General features: G+C 37.2%; 1 protein-coding gene and 2 long non-coding RNA genes across 4 annotated transcripts; 2 read left to right on the top strand and 1 right to left on the bottom strand.

Annotated features, from left to right (window-relative positions):
- Window positions 1-5,383: 5,383 nt before the first annotated feature.
- On the top strand, window positions 5,384-6,658 carry LOC148730350 (uncharacterized). The gene is made up of 3 exons (XR_016000974.1): window positions 5,384-5,548; window positions 6,267-6,302; window positions 6,441-6,658. It is a non-coding gene; the product is annotated as an uncharacterized LOC148730350 (long non-coding RNA).
- Window positions 6,659-7,551: 893 nt separating this feature from the next.
- LOC148730349 (uncharacterized) lies at window positions 7,552-11,628 on the bottom strand. Its single transcript, XM_088761466.1, has 2 exons — window positions 11,105-11,628; window positions 7,552-11,023 (listed from the first exon to the last, which is right to left on the bottom strand). Exon 2 carries the CDS (start codon window positions 10,949-10,951, stop codon window positions 8,813-8,815), a length of 2,139 nt encoding a protein of 712 aa, XP_088617592.1. The 5' UTR covers window positions 10,952-11,023; window positions 11,105-11,628; the 3' UTR covers window positions 7,552-8,812.
- A 2,426-nt stretch (window positions 11,629-14,054) lies between these two features.
- On the top strand, window positions 14,055-15,516 carry LOC148730348 (uncharacterized). Of its 2 annotated transcripts, XR_016000973.1 has the most exons (4): window positions 14,055-14,185; window positions 14,299-14,412; window positions 15,118-15,153; window positions 15,294-15,516. It is a non-coding gene; the product is annotated as an uncharacterized LOC148730348 (long non-coding RNA). The 2 variants fall into 2 exon arrangements; XR_016000972.1 differs by lacking the exon at window positions 14,055-14,185 and having other exon boundaries at window positions 14,256-14,412.
- The last annotated feature ends 705 nt before the right edge of the window (window positions 15,517-16,221 follow it).

Raw genomic sequence — 16,221 nt, 5'->3', positions numbered from 1 at the left:
ACGATATATAATCATCGCAACTACACTCCATCTCATAAAATCTATTGACCTTAATGGAGAGAAAAAGGGAAATAATTTAAAATTAAATCATATCAATTTTATATCCATTAACATAATTTTGACAGCGAGCCGTCCTTTTCCGGTTTGTGCAAAGTCGAATTAGTTAGGTACCGGTTGCTCTGTGAAGGACGCCAATTGAAGGGTGGGGGGTTTACCGGAGAATTTTGGTTGTGTTTCCGTCATTCCCCATATCACTGTCTCATATTCTTATGATTCCCCCCCCCCTTAATAGTAGCCATTTATATATAATCCCCCCTGCATTATAACTCCTTTGACGACGACTGATACCCCTTTATTTCCCTTCAAAATCATGCAATTCTCCTCGCCCCCCCCCCCAACTAACTAGGCCACAAATAAAAACATGATAATCACTAGTCCCTTATCTCCCATTAGAATTATCAAGTGATTTCTAACAATGAATCATGTAACCATGGAGGTGACTTGCAATTTAAGGAATTTAAGAAAAAATCAGACTTTAACATGGGACTCAAATATTGTGTGAGTTTGATGGCATTATGATGGCTAAAAACCGGTGCCGGACGAGTACATCCTCCTTGAAAGTTATATGGTCATAACACGACTCAAACCACTGTTCCGTTGTTTTGTCTTAAAGCTTTAAAATAAAAAATATTAACTAGCAGGAAGGAAGTGCAGGATTGAGTCATAACACCATAACGAAAGAGTCCAAAAAATAAAATCAAGTTTAAGTTTTTTAAAAAAGTCATTATAATGGGATTTTTTTTGTTATCATATTGTTTTGTGAAGGTGCTTTTTTTATATGGAGAACCCAGAGAAAGTACGGGGATAAAGGATCCATTTAGAAGAAAACTCTTTTGGATCTTAGAGATCATATTAACATAACAGAAGGCGTAACTAATATTCCAGGGTACAAATACCTGCGTCTTCGCCACCGATGATACAGACCAAGCAGATAACATGCAAGGCAAAGAACACCAGCAAGCTTCATGGTCTGTTTTCTCTTCTTACTGCAAGCAGTTTCTTCTTCTCGACCTTCCTATGAAAGAAGCAAAAGAGAAGCTGTTTGTGTTCTTTCAGAAAAAAATGCCATAAATCTATATTCTTATAATATACGGATCATTGATTTAATTACATTGTCTATTAGGCGGGGCATTTTAAACCGTGAGGGTCCTTTCGGGTCTCAAGCAACTTTCAGCTCATTAACTTTTGATTTTGCGTGGGGTGGGGGTATTGCCCAAGGGTCTACCCTAACCAAAATTTGTCGATGTTAGCGCCTGAAGGCTACATTTCCAACAGTTTTACGGCTCAGTTAATTATAACCTCATTGAGACCCTCTTGCCAATTTTCAATGGTTGAAATTTTATTGTAAACAATTTTTGCTTGTATTTTCAGCTCATCATTTGGAGATAGTGCATGGCCGGATATTGCCCAAGGGTCTCAGTGGGGCGATGACTTTTACACTTAGCGATTAAAATTTTACCATATTTCAGCTGTAAGGCCAAATCAACTGCCAAAAATTTGAATTAAAAAAATTAAGGTAACGATGTGTTGAGATTTTTGTTGTTTACAGATTTTGCGTATCAATGAAAATGAAACTCATGACCTTTTATTCCTACACCTGAAGGTGAAAATGATATCCTTTTATTCCTACACCTATAGGTGAAAATGATATCCCCATGAAAATGATATCCCCATGGGATAGTTACTTATATTCTCAGAAAAAAAAACTATGCAGACATCTGATAAATGGGCTTCGAGAGTCACGAGGAAAAATAATAATATTCACCCGGATTGCTGAACTGAGAGTATGAACCAGAAAAGAGTATGAACCAGAAAAGCTGCTACCTATCGAACACCTTAAAGAGTATTAGAGTATGAACCAGAAAAGCTGCTACCTATCGAACACCTTAAAATCGCATGTGCAGCAGACCCATGTGGCAATTGTTCTGCTTCTGGCGTACCAGAGGTTCTTTTAAAAAAACAGCGTGTACGTGTTATGAGCATGCCAGAGTGATGATGTAACTTGGAAAGAAAAAAGTAAGAAGAAGAGTAGAAATCACAAGAAAGCATGAAATCTTATCACAAGTGTTTCAAATATTAATGGAAAGCTAAACTAACTATACTTTGAACGTTTATGAAAACGTTAGCAGTGATCTGCTATAGCACCAGAAGCGTTAAAAAGTACCAGCTAAAAGAACCGGAAACGTCTTAAAATAACTTCAGACATGCCGTAATAGCCTGATTAGAGATTTGGGGAGAAAACTGAGAGGCGTTGCTAACAAATCGCCTTGGAATTTCCTCTTGGCCCAGCTTTCATGTTCTTTGTTTAAAATGGTATTTAGGCTTCTCTGTTTGCAAAGTTCCTGTAGTGAAGGCTGTTTTAATAAAAAAGATATCTCCTAGTTATCTTACTGTTGGTGTACATTGTGGATATCAAACCGTTAATTTTGACACAATGGCCGTCATATGAACACAAGACAAATAAGTTCCGGCTGCACACAGCAGAAATGAGTGCTTCGTGCGGGGATGCTTCGCCACAACTTTTAAACCCTTACTATTTCACATACCATTTTGACCAAGAATGGAACCCCACTCAGATATGAAGTTAAAAAAAAATTCATTAGTTTTTAGCCTTGAGTAGTGCGATTTACTTAATAACTCTATCGACTTGAACAAGCTCTTTTAACCTTTTAAAAGATATATATCTGATGAAAGCATTAACCTCTGTATCCTACCAAACACCTAATGATGGGTTAGTCTGTTCTTGACATTCGTGCCCTTAAAAAGGTGTCTTCCTTCCGATTGGCGCTTCTTTATAGAAGCCGATATATTCCATGTCTGTTTAAATTCGTGTGGTATGACGTTTTCTCCTAGCTCTCATTCCTGCTGCGTGCAACCAGCAACCTGAACTTATTTGCCTCTTGTCGATATGAAGACCCTCGTCTCTGAACTTTGAGGCCTAAGCCTGACGCTGCCAACCAAAAGAGAAATACATGAAGGAGAATCTAATGGAGTTAACCGATTGGCATGAAGAATTGACGTATTTTAACCGATAGCCAAAAAAAAGTTCTAGCTGTGACACTGTTAAAATCGTCCGATTCCCCGCCCTCAGGCGATATTGTGTCCCTAGATCAGACCAAAGTTCTTCACTTTGTCATAATGTCTTCACAAAATCTCATCAAACGATTACGAAATATTCCCTATGAGAAGTTATAACGAAGAATGAAAAAATAAACGAAATAAATTAACTCATTAAAAAAAAACTCTGCTTTTTATTTAATTTATCCGAAGTGTAACACGTGTGGCACTGATAAGTAAGCCTCGATATTGATGAATTTGTTAATAACTCGTCAAGTTCCTCCATCTGAAAAACAATTCAAAGTAGTTCCTCGAATGGGTTAGACAAGACTATGAGTAACAGAAAACTACATCTTACAGATATCTGGAATATTCTTAATCTGAACTTCATCAATATTAACCATAGTTAGTAGAGGGGAACTGGTTATGAAACCCGGCAAACTTCAGAGAAACAACTCTTTGTTATGGTTTTTTGCGTCGTCACGTGATCACGACCCTGCACACAGCTAAACAAAATGGCGTCTCCATTGTAATCAAGACGTGGGACGTGCTCTATTTACTAGTTTCCTGCTACTTATGTCTGTCCTTTTAATATGCAAAGATAACAAATGTAAAGAAGAATTATGCCTGGAGAGAATTGTGCAGTATTTGGCTGTGGATCTTGCCGAAGGACAAAAGGAATTGGCATTTGGAAGTTGCCATTGGCGAAAGACGAAGCGCATGAAAAATGGAGGGAAGAGTGGCTCGGAGAGATCAAGAAGACAAGAGAAATGGACCGGAATTTCAGAGAACTAATAAAGTATGACCGAGTCCACATGTGAGAAGCATTTGCTCCTGAAGATATTGAAATATGTAAGTATGATACGTATAAGTCGTTTGATTTTTGCTTTTTCACCACACTGCAGTGCACGTGTCCTCTGATTTTGGTTTGCTTCCCCTCTACTAACTATGTATTAACCAAAAAGATTCAACAACGTCCCGTGATCATGGCAGAGTGGTTTGCATTATTAAAACTTACAGCCTAGGGGTGGGAAGCCATAATTTAAACCACTTTGAGATCTTTTGAAAAGCTAAGTGGGAAATTGGCTATAAACACTTAGTGTCTTCTAAATGCCTCTAAAGACCCTTTGAATACTTTCATTAAGGATGCCATAATGATGTCTCTTGGGCGCCGTTTCCCGTTTTGCTTTAATCTTGTAAGAAACACTGGAAAGATCACAAGAATGTTCAATTACAGGGTTCCGCGAAAGCTGAGATTAACGAAGCTGCCCTCCAATTTCTGTAAACGTTAAGTTTTGATATGATTTCATTTGATTCACAACACAGTAACAACGAGAAGGTTAAAAAAACCTGACCTAACTTAATAATTATAACACTTAACCCAGTTTACCATTAGGAAAGGAACTAGATGTTTTAAAGAACAAAAGATATTCGCCCGTAGAATACAGCCTCTGTGGGTAGTGAATAATCCGAAAAAGTACGATCTCTTTTCTTTTCTCAATCAGATTTAATAGGCGGGATTTTAAGGATATTACTGTAGTTGATACTAGTTTATATTTAGGAAACAAAGAGATGTTACTTACACTTACTAAAATATTTGGCAGGCCAAGAACCCTTCAAAATTAAAGGTTGAATAACCACAATATATGCATATAATAATATAACTGAAACGGAGTTTTTTAAAGAGCTTTTCACTATTGCAAAGAGAGAGGCCTACATTGATGATTTTAAACAAAAAAATGAGAGGCGAGCCAGGCGAAAATTCTTAGAGTACTACCGGGGCATTTTTGTAGCAACACTGCTCGGTCCGGTTTCCTCCTTAAGTCTCTAGTATCCATTCTGGTATGTAAAGCAACCAGGATGGGATCTCACTAATCAATAATTGGGAGCCCAAGGGGGTAATTACAACACCGGTACGAACACCTTAAAATCGCACATGCAGCAGACCCATGTGGCAATTGTGCTGCTTCAGACGTACCAGGATGTAACTTGAAAGGAGAAATCAAGGAGAAGGGTCAAAATCAAAAGAAACCACGAAATGTTATTACAACTGATTCAAGTCTCAATGGACTGCTACAATAACTATACTCTGAACGTTTACAAAACCGCTTCCAAACCCGAACCTGAATAAAGCGTTGGCGGTGATCTGCTGTAGGAGCACTAAAAGTGCCAGAAACGTCTTAAGGGCCTTCACGGTATAAAATGCACCACCTAATAGACATGAAATTCAATCAATGATTCATGTGATATGAGAATATAAATTTATGGGACTTATGTGTTAAACAAACATAAACAGCTTTTGCTTTATTTTTCACAGGAAGGTCGAGAAGAAGAAAATACTCCCATAAAGAGAGAAAACAGATGATGAAGCGTGCTGGTGTTCTTTGCCTTGTTTTTTGCTTGGTCTGTATCATCGATGGCAAAGACGCAGGTATGTGTACCTTAGAATCGTTCTTACGCCTCCTGCTATGTTAATATGATCGCTAACATCCAAAATAGTTTTCATTAAAATGGATCCCTTATCCTCATAATTTCTCTAGGTTCTCTGCATTAAGTAAAAAAAAAAAACACCGTCATAAAACAATAAAATAAAAAAAATCCATTACAATGATTTTTTCAAAAACCTTTAACTCAGTTTTCCTTTTTTGCACTCTTTTGACACGGTGTCATGACTCAATCCTGCACTTCTTTCCTACTAGTTAATATTTTTCTATTGTAAAGCTTTAAGATAAAACAGTGCAACGATATTTTTTAATGGCCTGAGTCGTATTTTGACCGTAACACAGTTTCAAGGAGGATGTAATCGTCCGGCACCGGTTTTTTACCATCATAATGCCAATCAACTCAAATTTTGAAATATTCCCCTTTGAAATTACACAAGTTTTGAGTCCTGTGTTCAAGTCTAATTTTTTTCTTAATTTTCTTAAATTGCAGCTCACCCATGAGTAATTTATAAAAATCCTTTGATAAAAGCTATTGGGAAAAAAGGGACTGATCATTAAATTATTATTTGTGATGTTAAAAAGAGCGACCGGTGCCTAACTGATCCGGTTTTTCCACAAACCGGAAAAAGACGGCTCGCTCTCAAAAAATATGTCAATGGCTATAAATATGTTGAATTTTAAACTACTTCCTATTTTTCCATTAAGGTCGAAAGATTTTTAGACATCTAGGGCAATGGCGAGGTATTGTAAACGATGTTATTCTGTTACATAACACGACCAAAAGACTGCCTAAATATATCCAATCGTTTTTTTACTTCCATCCCCGGCAATCGTAAAAGTTACATCTAATGCCTCTTTGTTTTTCCTTTTTTCTTTTAGCATGCAACAGCCGGGAAAGTAACTTAGCAAATTGTCAAGAAGGGTTGTTATGTCTCGCTAAGGTCCAGGACAGAAAGCCTTTCGTTACGTGTTTTGATCCGAATACGGGAAATAATAGTGGACCTGGGTATACTATTCCTCGCGACGAGTCCCGTAAATCAAAGCAATAAAACAATAAAATGCTTCAAGAAGTAAAGAATTAAAGTGTTTGAAAAGTACATGAAGTTTCAATTGTCATTGACTTAACATAGCGATGAAATGTCGAACTTGCGCATTTGGGTGAAATTTGGCCTTCTTCACAGTAATCCCCGGCTCATAATTTCAAACTGTGCGAAGATAAAACTTTATCTAAGCATTCTAGATATCTGTTTCAATAAAGAAAGAAGTTAGGGAAAATTTCTCTATACCTTGGCTTATTGTGGCTTGACCCATTTAACGCATCTGGGATAAAGCAGCGAGGAGGTTTATTAACCGACACAGCGAGTCCTAATCCCGTTCGGTCTTGCTGTCTGTGAATGAACTACTTCATTTTTTTTTTCAGTTGTTATTTCTGGACAAATAAATAGTCGCTCTATATTCGCATTTCTATTGTCGTTTCAATTTCTTATCATCAAAGTTATTAAATTTTAACGTCCTTAGTCTCGTGACGGTGGAAGGTTTGTAATGTTATTTTGCTTATTGGAGCAGGTTCCGTTCCGATCCCTGGAAAGAGTCTAACAGGAGTTGCCACAATGGCGTAATAAAGAAAATATTGCAATAAAGTACTTTCCAGATATGTAACAAATATTTGCCTTGTCAACGTCTGCGCTGCGGTTTGTAAGTTGTTCCCAATTACTGCAAATTTCTCCACCTGACTTAAAAAATATATATCTGATGAAGGCATTAACCTCTGTATCCTACCAAACACCTAATGATGGTTTATTTGTCTGTTCTTGACATTCGTGCCCTTAAAAATGTGTCTTCCTTCCGATTGGCGCTTCTACATAGAAGCCGTTATATTCCATGTCTGTTTAAATTCGTGTGGTATGACGTTTTCTCCTAGCTCTCATTCCTGTTCACGCCGGGCCAGCGCGCGTCTCAAAGGTGCAATTAGGCGCCTGCTGTAGCTCCTTGTTCAGCCAGCGGTATTATTGTGAAATTCGAGTTAAAAATGGCGGCCAATGTGAAAATTATAAATGAAGCCAAGAAGATTTTACGGCCTCTGCGTGATGATGTTGATAACTTTGTCCTGTTTGAAAACGAAGTTGAGGAAAACCTAATGAGATTATTGGAGAAGCATCGAAATAATCAGAATTCGATCGAAAGAATGCGAAATTCGGTCATCGATGTTGGGTCGATCATTGCAGGGGAAATGACCATCTTGCTGAAAAAGTTGCATAGGCGACTAAGTTCGCGGAATAAAGCCCATAATCCTTGGACTGTCCTAGTTACAAGGGATTTGCCAGTGCAAATATTCGCTTTTCTTCTGCACACGGTAAAGAAGGCAAGGTCCACTTACGGTGTCACCCATTCGGAAAGCAGATTCCTGGATATCATTATTTACACCGAAGAGAATCGACTGGTTAGAGATATATCTCGACTTTGCGACGTCAACCGAGAAGCAATCCTGGAATATTTTTCAAAGACATTTCAGGGTCCCAGGATAGGAAAGGCAAGGGTGGTTGTAAGTGCTCAAAAGCCATTTACCTTGTCTTACTCGAGGAAAGGGTCATATGTTGTAATTAAATGCTACTACAAGTTTACAAATACATATGGATACATTTTTGAGAGTTGAAGTAGGCTGTTGTATTAAAAACTAATAGACTGACACTTTATTGCTTGAGTTTTAAATTTATTGTTTAATGAGTAATCTGCCACAACTTATGACCCAATATTTTTCAACAAGTTTAAAAGTGTACATTTATGGGTCATCATATAGAAATAAATGTATCTTGATAATGTATTTAAACATGTACATGTTTGCCATAACACAATGCACTTAATATGTTATCTGTTACAACTTTTGGCACATCTCTTTAAAATAATTATGAGAGGGAACATTATGGGTCATCACAAATAAATAAATGTGTGTTTACTAGAGCAGTTTTCATCCAAGTGTCAAAAGCAAACAACTTTCATTGTACTCAAAATCCCTGATACTTCCCTAATGCCTGCAACAATCAATAACTTTGGTTTCTCTATGGTTTAAGATGGGCTGAGTAGTCTAATGGCTAAGTGATTAGTTTGGTTTTTGCTTCACAACACTAAATTGAAAGCCACTCCAAATAAACAAATAAATAAGTGTTTCCCACAACACATTTGAGCCACATGTGGCCTACTACTCTGCAAGTCTACTACTAGTCCTACATGTGACAAGTATTTCTCATTTTTTTTTATGTCCTAGTGTCACCTAACAGCTGTGGCAAAACTTTTCCCTGCTCAACACTCTGTTGGATAAATTTCATAATTGGATCACCACAGAATGTACATTTTTCATCAGTGGGACTAGCTTTTTCTAAATTGCAGTAGCAAAACCTTGGGTCAGAAAACACCCTGTCTGGGATGTATACAGCAGTATGCTTGTATGTACTAAGGTTGAACCCTTGTTCAGGAAGCCACACTAACATAACAAACTCATGTTTGAAAATCTCGTACCAACGTCTTTTATAAAATGTGTTTTCACTTAGTTTTTTCAACGCAATATGTTTTGCCTCCCTCCCTTCCATTGTTACAAGACCGAGCCCTTGCCCATATTTCTCATGTAGCTCTTTAGTGTGAGCAGGAACGATGTGTCCAATTGTCCACACAGTAGGATTTACAGAGGTAGGGAGAAACAATGCATTCACCCTATAATAGTCACGAGCACTGATGCTCAGTTCTGTAAGCTGGTCAACAGTAATATCAAACCTACTGAAGAGTGAAACACAATCCCTTAGTCTCAGTCCAAGGTATGCAAAAATCAGAACTGTTTTTCTTTGTTGGTGAGAATCATTTTCACCACTAAGCCATTTAATCAATCTCATAAAATTGTGGCAAAGTAGCCTGGAATCTTTTCCAGTAAATCTATACTGGAGATCCTGACCCTTACCCTGTGTTTCATCGTACCACTTCTTTACCTTTCTTGTCAAACATTTGGCCTTTACCTCAAACTTCAGTGCAGTTACAACTCTAGAGAAAATGCTATCATTTGGAACATCTGCAAACTTTTTGCAGCTGTCTGGAAGATTTGACTTTCCCACTGCCTCTTTCAGAACCCCCTTAAAAAAATACTGCCAGGCATTATTCTTAATATGTAAAGGCTCCACATGGGCAAGATCAATCAATTTCCCAATTAAAGGCACAAACTCTTGGCGACTTTTCTTGCGTGCAATAAATTCTGTGATTTTGCTCCGAAATTGTTTCTGCTTAAGTTGTTTCTCTGACAAGGATATTTTAAATTTTTCAACCTCATTTGCAATTTTGATCCTGTCTTCATACTTCCAAGGCTTCCACATGGTCTGTGTCCTTGGTTGCTGGACGGTATTTCTCTGTGACAAACTTAGGTGGGATAAAAATGTCCCCCTTAAGTCAGAACAGTTGTCTTTTGAAACATCTGCAAAACTTGAGAAAAATCTTGCACTATTGGGCAGTTCACCCCCCAGCATAGCCAACATCTTCATGTCATTTGGCAATTCTGCACATTTGAAGGTTACATGGAAGCCCTCAATTTCAAAGACTTTTTTCTCTATCTCACTAATTTCTTTGCACAACAACTGACAGTACTTGCGTACAACTGGCGAAGTTTCTTCACAATTACCCCCAAAAATAATAAAGTTGTCATTGCTTGATGCAACCCTCTTACCAACATTAATAAAACTTAGAAGAAAGGAACAAGCACTCTCATTCTTCCCAAATGGGCAGCCATCCCCACCAACTGCAAACAAAAAAGTACCTTCAGTTTTGCCAAACCACTGAAGGGTTTCCTTTCTGCCTTTTCGGAGGTAAAATTTTGCTAAGCGTGGCAAATACTCAATTAACTTTCGAAAGCAACCTGTTGTTGTTTCATCTTCCATAACACCTTGAAACTGTTCTTCTAATTTGTACACATTTCCAATGCTGATTTGGTTTATTTCTTTGACAAGCTTGTTATAAGGCATCAATTTTGGAATAGGGCAGTTTGGCATCACAGTAATAGCTGACATCCTGTTTCCTATAGTTTGATTTTTTTTCATTGATAATGCAAGTCTTACAGACTTATATTTTCGCTTGCCCATTACACCACTGCCATAGAAAACTGCAATGCTCCTCTTTACATTTTCTGGTGAGCTTTCAAAAGCTTTTGAATTTTTCTTAAATACAGCTGAGACTACCTTCTCTGTTAGCATTTTCTGACTTAAAACATAATCTTTCATTATATCTACTTTACATCTTTTTGCTAAGGTGTCAAACATCCCATCAAAGGCTGGTGTCGTGTTATTCCCAGATCCTCCATGGATTTGGGAAGCAGTTTTCACTGTTTCCTGTCGTCTTTTTGATGCTGTTCTAGGTGGCATATTTGATTTCCCATCCACCAAAATAGTTGGGGATCTTGTTCGAGAACTAGTATCAGTGTTAACAGGTTGTAACTGCAAAGAAAAATACCTCATTACCTCCTTTTTCTATACAGCAGTGAAATATCATCTCATAGTAAGGACTATTCTACCAACCTGAACATTTTGAGTTTCATGAGTCAATTCTCTCAATATTTCCCCTGAATCACTAACCTTTGGGTAAAAAAAATTAAATTAATCATTCACTTCCAAAATGTTCATTCCACAAGTAAAACAAAAGCTACCAGCAATTAATTAATAAATTATCAAAGGTGGCTATTTATAGGTGTAGCATTTTCCAGAAATGATGAATAAATCAGAAGTATATCAAAACATGAAAAGAAAAGTAAACTTCCTTCAATCTCAAACTAACAGAGTAGCTTGTTCAATGCTAATATCTTCAAGTTAACTACTCTAAAAACTAATTAACTTAAAATAATCATTATTATTATAGATCACAAGCAAAATAACTAGTTACCTAAATAACTAACTAAATGTAATCTATCAATATATACCTACATGTAATGTACTTAAAAACATAACACAGAATATCTTGTTGCTTATTACCAGCATGTCTCAGTTAACTAAGCTAATATAACTCAATAACTACATGAAAGTCCTCACTGACTGACTTTAATTAACTAACCTTTGATTTTAGTCTATTAATTTTTCTTGTGTTTGAGCTAAGCTCTACCTTCAAACTTCTACACTGTTCTACTGCTGTCTGCCTGGCTTCCTTTCGGGCCTTCATAAAGGCACTAACATCGAATCGAGTGTTCTTATTGTGTGGCATAATGCTAACAGTTCGCCTAGTGCAATGCACAAGACACTGTTATGCGTTTAGCCCGGGTATTCACACATAAGCCGAAATTCAGTAAAACAAAAACGATACGATTCTTCTCTAGGTCTCAAAGATGTAAAATATTCCTTTCAAATGCTGTTGTTTGGAAAACTGTAAAATTCTATCGGAGCCAAAAACTTAGCTTTGTAGTGTCGAGCAAATCTACGCCATTAGACCAAGGAAGTCACTCGCAGAAAATCCGTCCTTCGATAGCGAAACCATGACATGTTTGGTATCTCCTGAAAGCTAATGGAACAAGCTCCCACATTCTCTTGTGAATGACGCAACACAGCTTCCTCAAAAGGCGGGAAGACCCTTTAGTTTTAGCAAACCTAACTCCTCCCCAGTCTTCTCTCGGAGATTCCTAATTCTGCCGCCATTTTTGAAAACACTGCAATGCTGCTTTGTGACGCGCGCTGGCCCGGCGTGGTTGCGTGCAACCTGCAACCTGAACTTATTTGCCTCTTGTCGATATGACGGCCCTCGTGTCTGAACTTTGAGGCCTAAGCCTGAAGTTGCCAACCAAAAGAGAAATACATGAAGGAGAAGCTAATGGAGTTAACTGATAGGCATGAAGAATTGACATATTTTAACGGATAGCCATAAAAAAATTCTAGCTGCGACACAGTTAAAATCGTCCGATCCCCCACCCTCAGGCGGTTCTTTTGTCCCCAGATCAGACCAAAGTTCTTCACTTTGTCCTAATGTCTTCCCAAAATCCCATCAAACGATTACGAAATATTCCCTATGAGAAGTTATAACGAAGAATGAAAAAATAAACGAAATAAATTAACTCATTAAAAAAAAAACTCTGCTTTTTATTTAATTTATCCGAAGTGTAACACGTGTGCAATGACAAGTAAGCCTCGATATTGATGTTGGTTAATAACTCGTCAAGTTCCTCCATCTGAATAACAATTCAAAGTAGTTCCTCGAATGGGTTATACAAGACTATGAGTAACAGAAAACTACATCTTACATATACCTGAAATGTTCTTAATCTGAAATTCATCAATAATAACCAAGAAGATTTCACAACGTCTCGTAATCATGGCAGAGTGGTTTGCATTGTTAAAACTTACAGCCTAGGGGTGGGAAGCCATAATTTAAACCACTTTGAGATCTTTTGAAAAGCTAAGTGGGAAATTGGCTATAAACACTTAAAGTTTTCTAAATGCCTCTAAAGACCCTTTAAAAACTTTCATTAAGGATACCATAATGATGTCTCTTAGGCGCCGTTTCCCGTTTTGCTTTAATCTTGTAAGAAACAATGGAAAGATCACAACAATGTTCAATTACAGGGTTACGCGAAAGCTGAGATTAACGAAGGTGCCCTTCAATTTCTGTGAACGATAAGTTTTGATATGATTTCATTTGATTCACAACACAGTAACAACGAGAAGGTTAAAAAAACCTGACCTAACTATAATAATAATTATAACACTCAACCCAGTTTACCATTAGGAAAGGAACTAGATGTTTTAAAGAACAAAAAATATTCACCCGTAGAATACAGCTTCTGAGGGTAGTCAATAATCCGAAAAACTACGATCTCTATTCTTTTCTAAATCAGATTTAATAGGCGGGATTTTAAGGATATTACTGTAGTTGATACTAGTTTATATTTAGGAAACAAAGAGATGTTACTCACACTTACTAAAATATTTGGCAGGCTAAGAACCCTTCAAAATTAAAAGTTTAATATCCACAATATATGCCTATAATAAGATAACTGAAACGGATTTTTTTAAAGAGCTTTTCACTATTGCAAACAGAGAGGCCTGCATTGATGCTTTTAAACAAAAAAAACATGAGAGGCGAGCCAAGCGAAAATTCTTAGAGTACTACCAGGGAATTTTTGTTAGCAACACTGCTCGGTCCGGTTTCCTCCTGAAGTCTCTAGTATCCATTCTGGTATGTCTGAAGTTATTTTAATTTACAAGGGATTGTAAAGCAACCAGGATGGGATTTCATTAATCAATGTTTGGGAGCCCAAGAGGGGAATTACAATACCGGTAAGAACACCTTAAAATCGCACATGCAGCAGACCCAGGTGGCAATTGTACTGCTTCAGGCGTACCAGGAGTATCTTGAAAAGAGCAGCGTAAACGCATTATAGGCATGCCAGAGTGATGATGTAACTTGAAGTGAGAAATCAAGGAGAAGGGTCAAAATCAAAAGAAACCACGAAATGTTATTACAACTGATTTAATTCTCAATGGACTGCTACAATAACTATACTCTGAACGTTTACAAAACCGCTTCCAAACCCGAACCTGAATAAAGCGTTGGCGGTGATCTGCTGTAGGAGCACTAAAAGTGCCAGAAACGTCTTAAGGGCCTTCACGGTCTAAAATGTACCAACTAATAGACATGTAATTCAATCAATGATTCATGTGATATGAGAATATAAATTTATGGGACTTATGTGCTTAACAAACATAAACAGCTTTTGTTTTTTTTTTCACAGGAAGGTCGAGAAGAAGAAAATACTCCCATAAAGAGAGAGAACAGATGATGAGGCTTGCTGGTGTCTTTTGCCTTGTTTTTTGCTTGGTCTGTATCATAGATGGCAAAGACGCAGGTATGTGTACCTTAGAATCGTACTTACTGCTATGTTAATATGATCGCTAACATCCAAAATAGTTTTCATTAAAATGGATCCCTTATCCTCTTAATTTCTCGAGGTTCTCTGCATTAAAAAAAAGAAAACACCGTCCTAAAACAATAAAATAAAAAATCCATTACAATGATATTTTCAAAAACTTTTAACTCAGTTTTCCTTTTTTGCACTCTTTTGACACGGTGTTATGACTCAATTCTGCACTTTTTTCCTACTAGTTAATGTTTTTCTTTTGTAAAGCTTTAAGATAAAACAGCGCAACGATATTTTTTAATGGCTTGAGTCGTATTTTGACCGTAACATAGTTTCAAGGAGGATGTAATCGTCCGGCACCGGTTTTTTACCATCATAATGCCAATCAACTCAAAGTTTGAATTATTCCCTTTTGAAATTACACAAGTTTTGAGTCCTGTGTTCAAGTCTAAATTTTCTTAATTATCTTTAATTGCAGCTCACCCATGAGTAATTTATAAAAATCCTTTGATAAAAGCTATTGGGAAAAAAGGGACTGATCATTCAATTATTATTTGTGATGTTAAAAAGAGCGACCGATACCTAACTGATCCGGTTTTTCCACAAACCGGAAAAATACGGCTCGCTCTCAAAAAATATGTCAATGGCTATAAATATGTTAGATTTTAAACTATTTCCTATTTTTCCATTAAGGTCAAAAGATTTTTAGAGATGAAGGGCAATGGCGAGGTATCGTAAACGATGTTATTCTGTTACATAACACGACCAAAATACTGTCTAGATATATCCAATCGTTTTTGTACTTCCATCCCCGGCAATCTTATTAAATTACATCTAATGCCTCTTTGTTTTTCCCTTTTTTTATTTAGGATGCAACAGCCAAGAAAGTAACTTCGCAAATTGTCAAGGAGGGCTGTTATGTGTGGCTAAGGTCGTGCGCAATAAGCATTACGTTGCATGTATTAATCTGAATAATAGAGGAAATAATGGTGGACCTGGGTATACTATTCCTCGCGACGAGTCCCGTAAATCAAAGCAATAAAACAATAAAATGCTTCAAGAAGTAAAGAATTAAAGTGTTTGAAAAGTGCATGAAGTTTCAATTGTCGTTGACTTAACATAGCGATGAAATGTCGAACTTGCGCATTTGGGTGAAATTTGGCCTTCTTCACAGTAATCCCCGGCTCATAATTTCAAACTGTGCGAAGATAAAACTTTATCTAAGCATTCTAGATATCTGTTTCAATAAAGAAAGAAGTTAGGAAAATTTCTCAATACCTTGGCTTATTGTGGCTTGACCCATTTAACGCATCTGGGATAAAGCAGCGAGGAGGTTTATTAACCGACACAGCGAGTCCTAATCCCGTTCGGTCTTGCTGTCTGTGAATGAACTACTTCATTTTTTTTCAGTTGTTATTTCTGGACAAATAAATAGTCGCTCTATATTCGCATTTCTATTGTCGTTTCAATTTCTTATCATCAAAGTTATTAAATTTTAACGTCCTTAGTCTCGTGACGGTGGAAGGTTTGTAATGTTATTTTGCTTATTGGAGCAGGTTCCGTTCCGATCCCTGGAAAGAGCCTAACAGGAGTTGCCACAATGGCGTGATAAAGAAAATATTGCAATAAAGCACTTTCCAGATATGTAATGACTATTTGCCTTGTCGACGTCTGCGCTGCGGTTTGTAAGTTGTTCCCAATCACTACAAAATTCTCCACCTGACTTTTTGGTAGCACACAGTAGCCAGCGGTCCACATTGAATTTGGAATTGATATCGCGGGATAAATACTGCGCCC

The sequence above is a fragment of the Stylophora pistillata genome, chromosome 5 (assembly GCF_964205215.1).
Source record: "Stylophora pistillata chromosome 5, jaStyPist1.2, whole genome shotgun sequence".
In the NCBI taxonomy this organism is placed as follows: Eukaryota; Metazoa; Cnidaria; class Anthozoa; order Scleractinia; family Pocilloporidae; genus Stylophora; species Stylophora pistillata.
This window is presented reverse-complemented; position numbering and strand designations above follow the sequence as displayed.

Coding starts and splice junctions, on each gene's coding strand:
- LOC148730349 (XM_088761466.1), bottom strand. CDS start 10,951: ATGCCACCTAGAACAGCATCAAAAAGACGACAGGAAACAGTGAAAACT.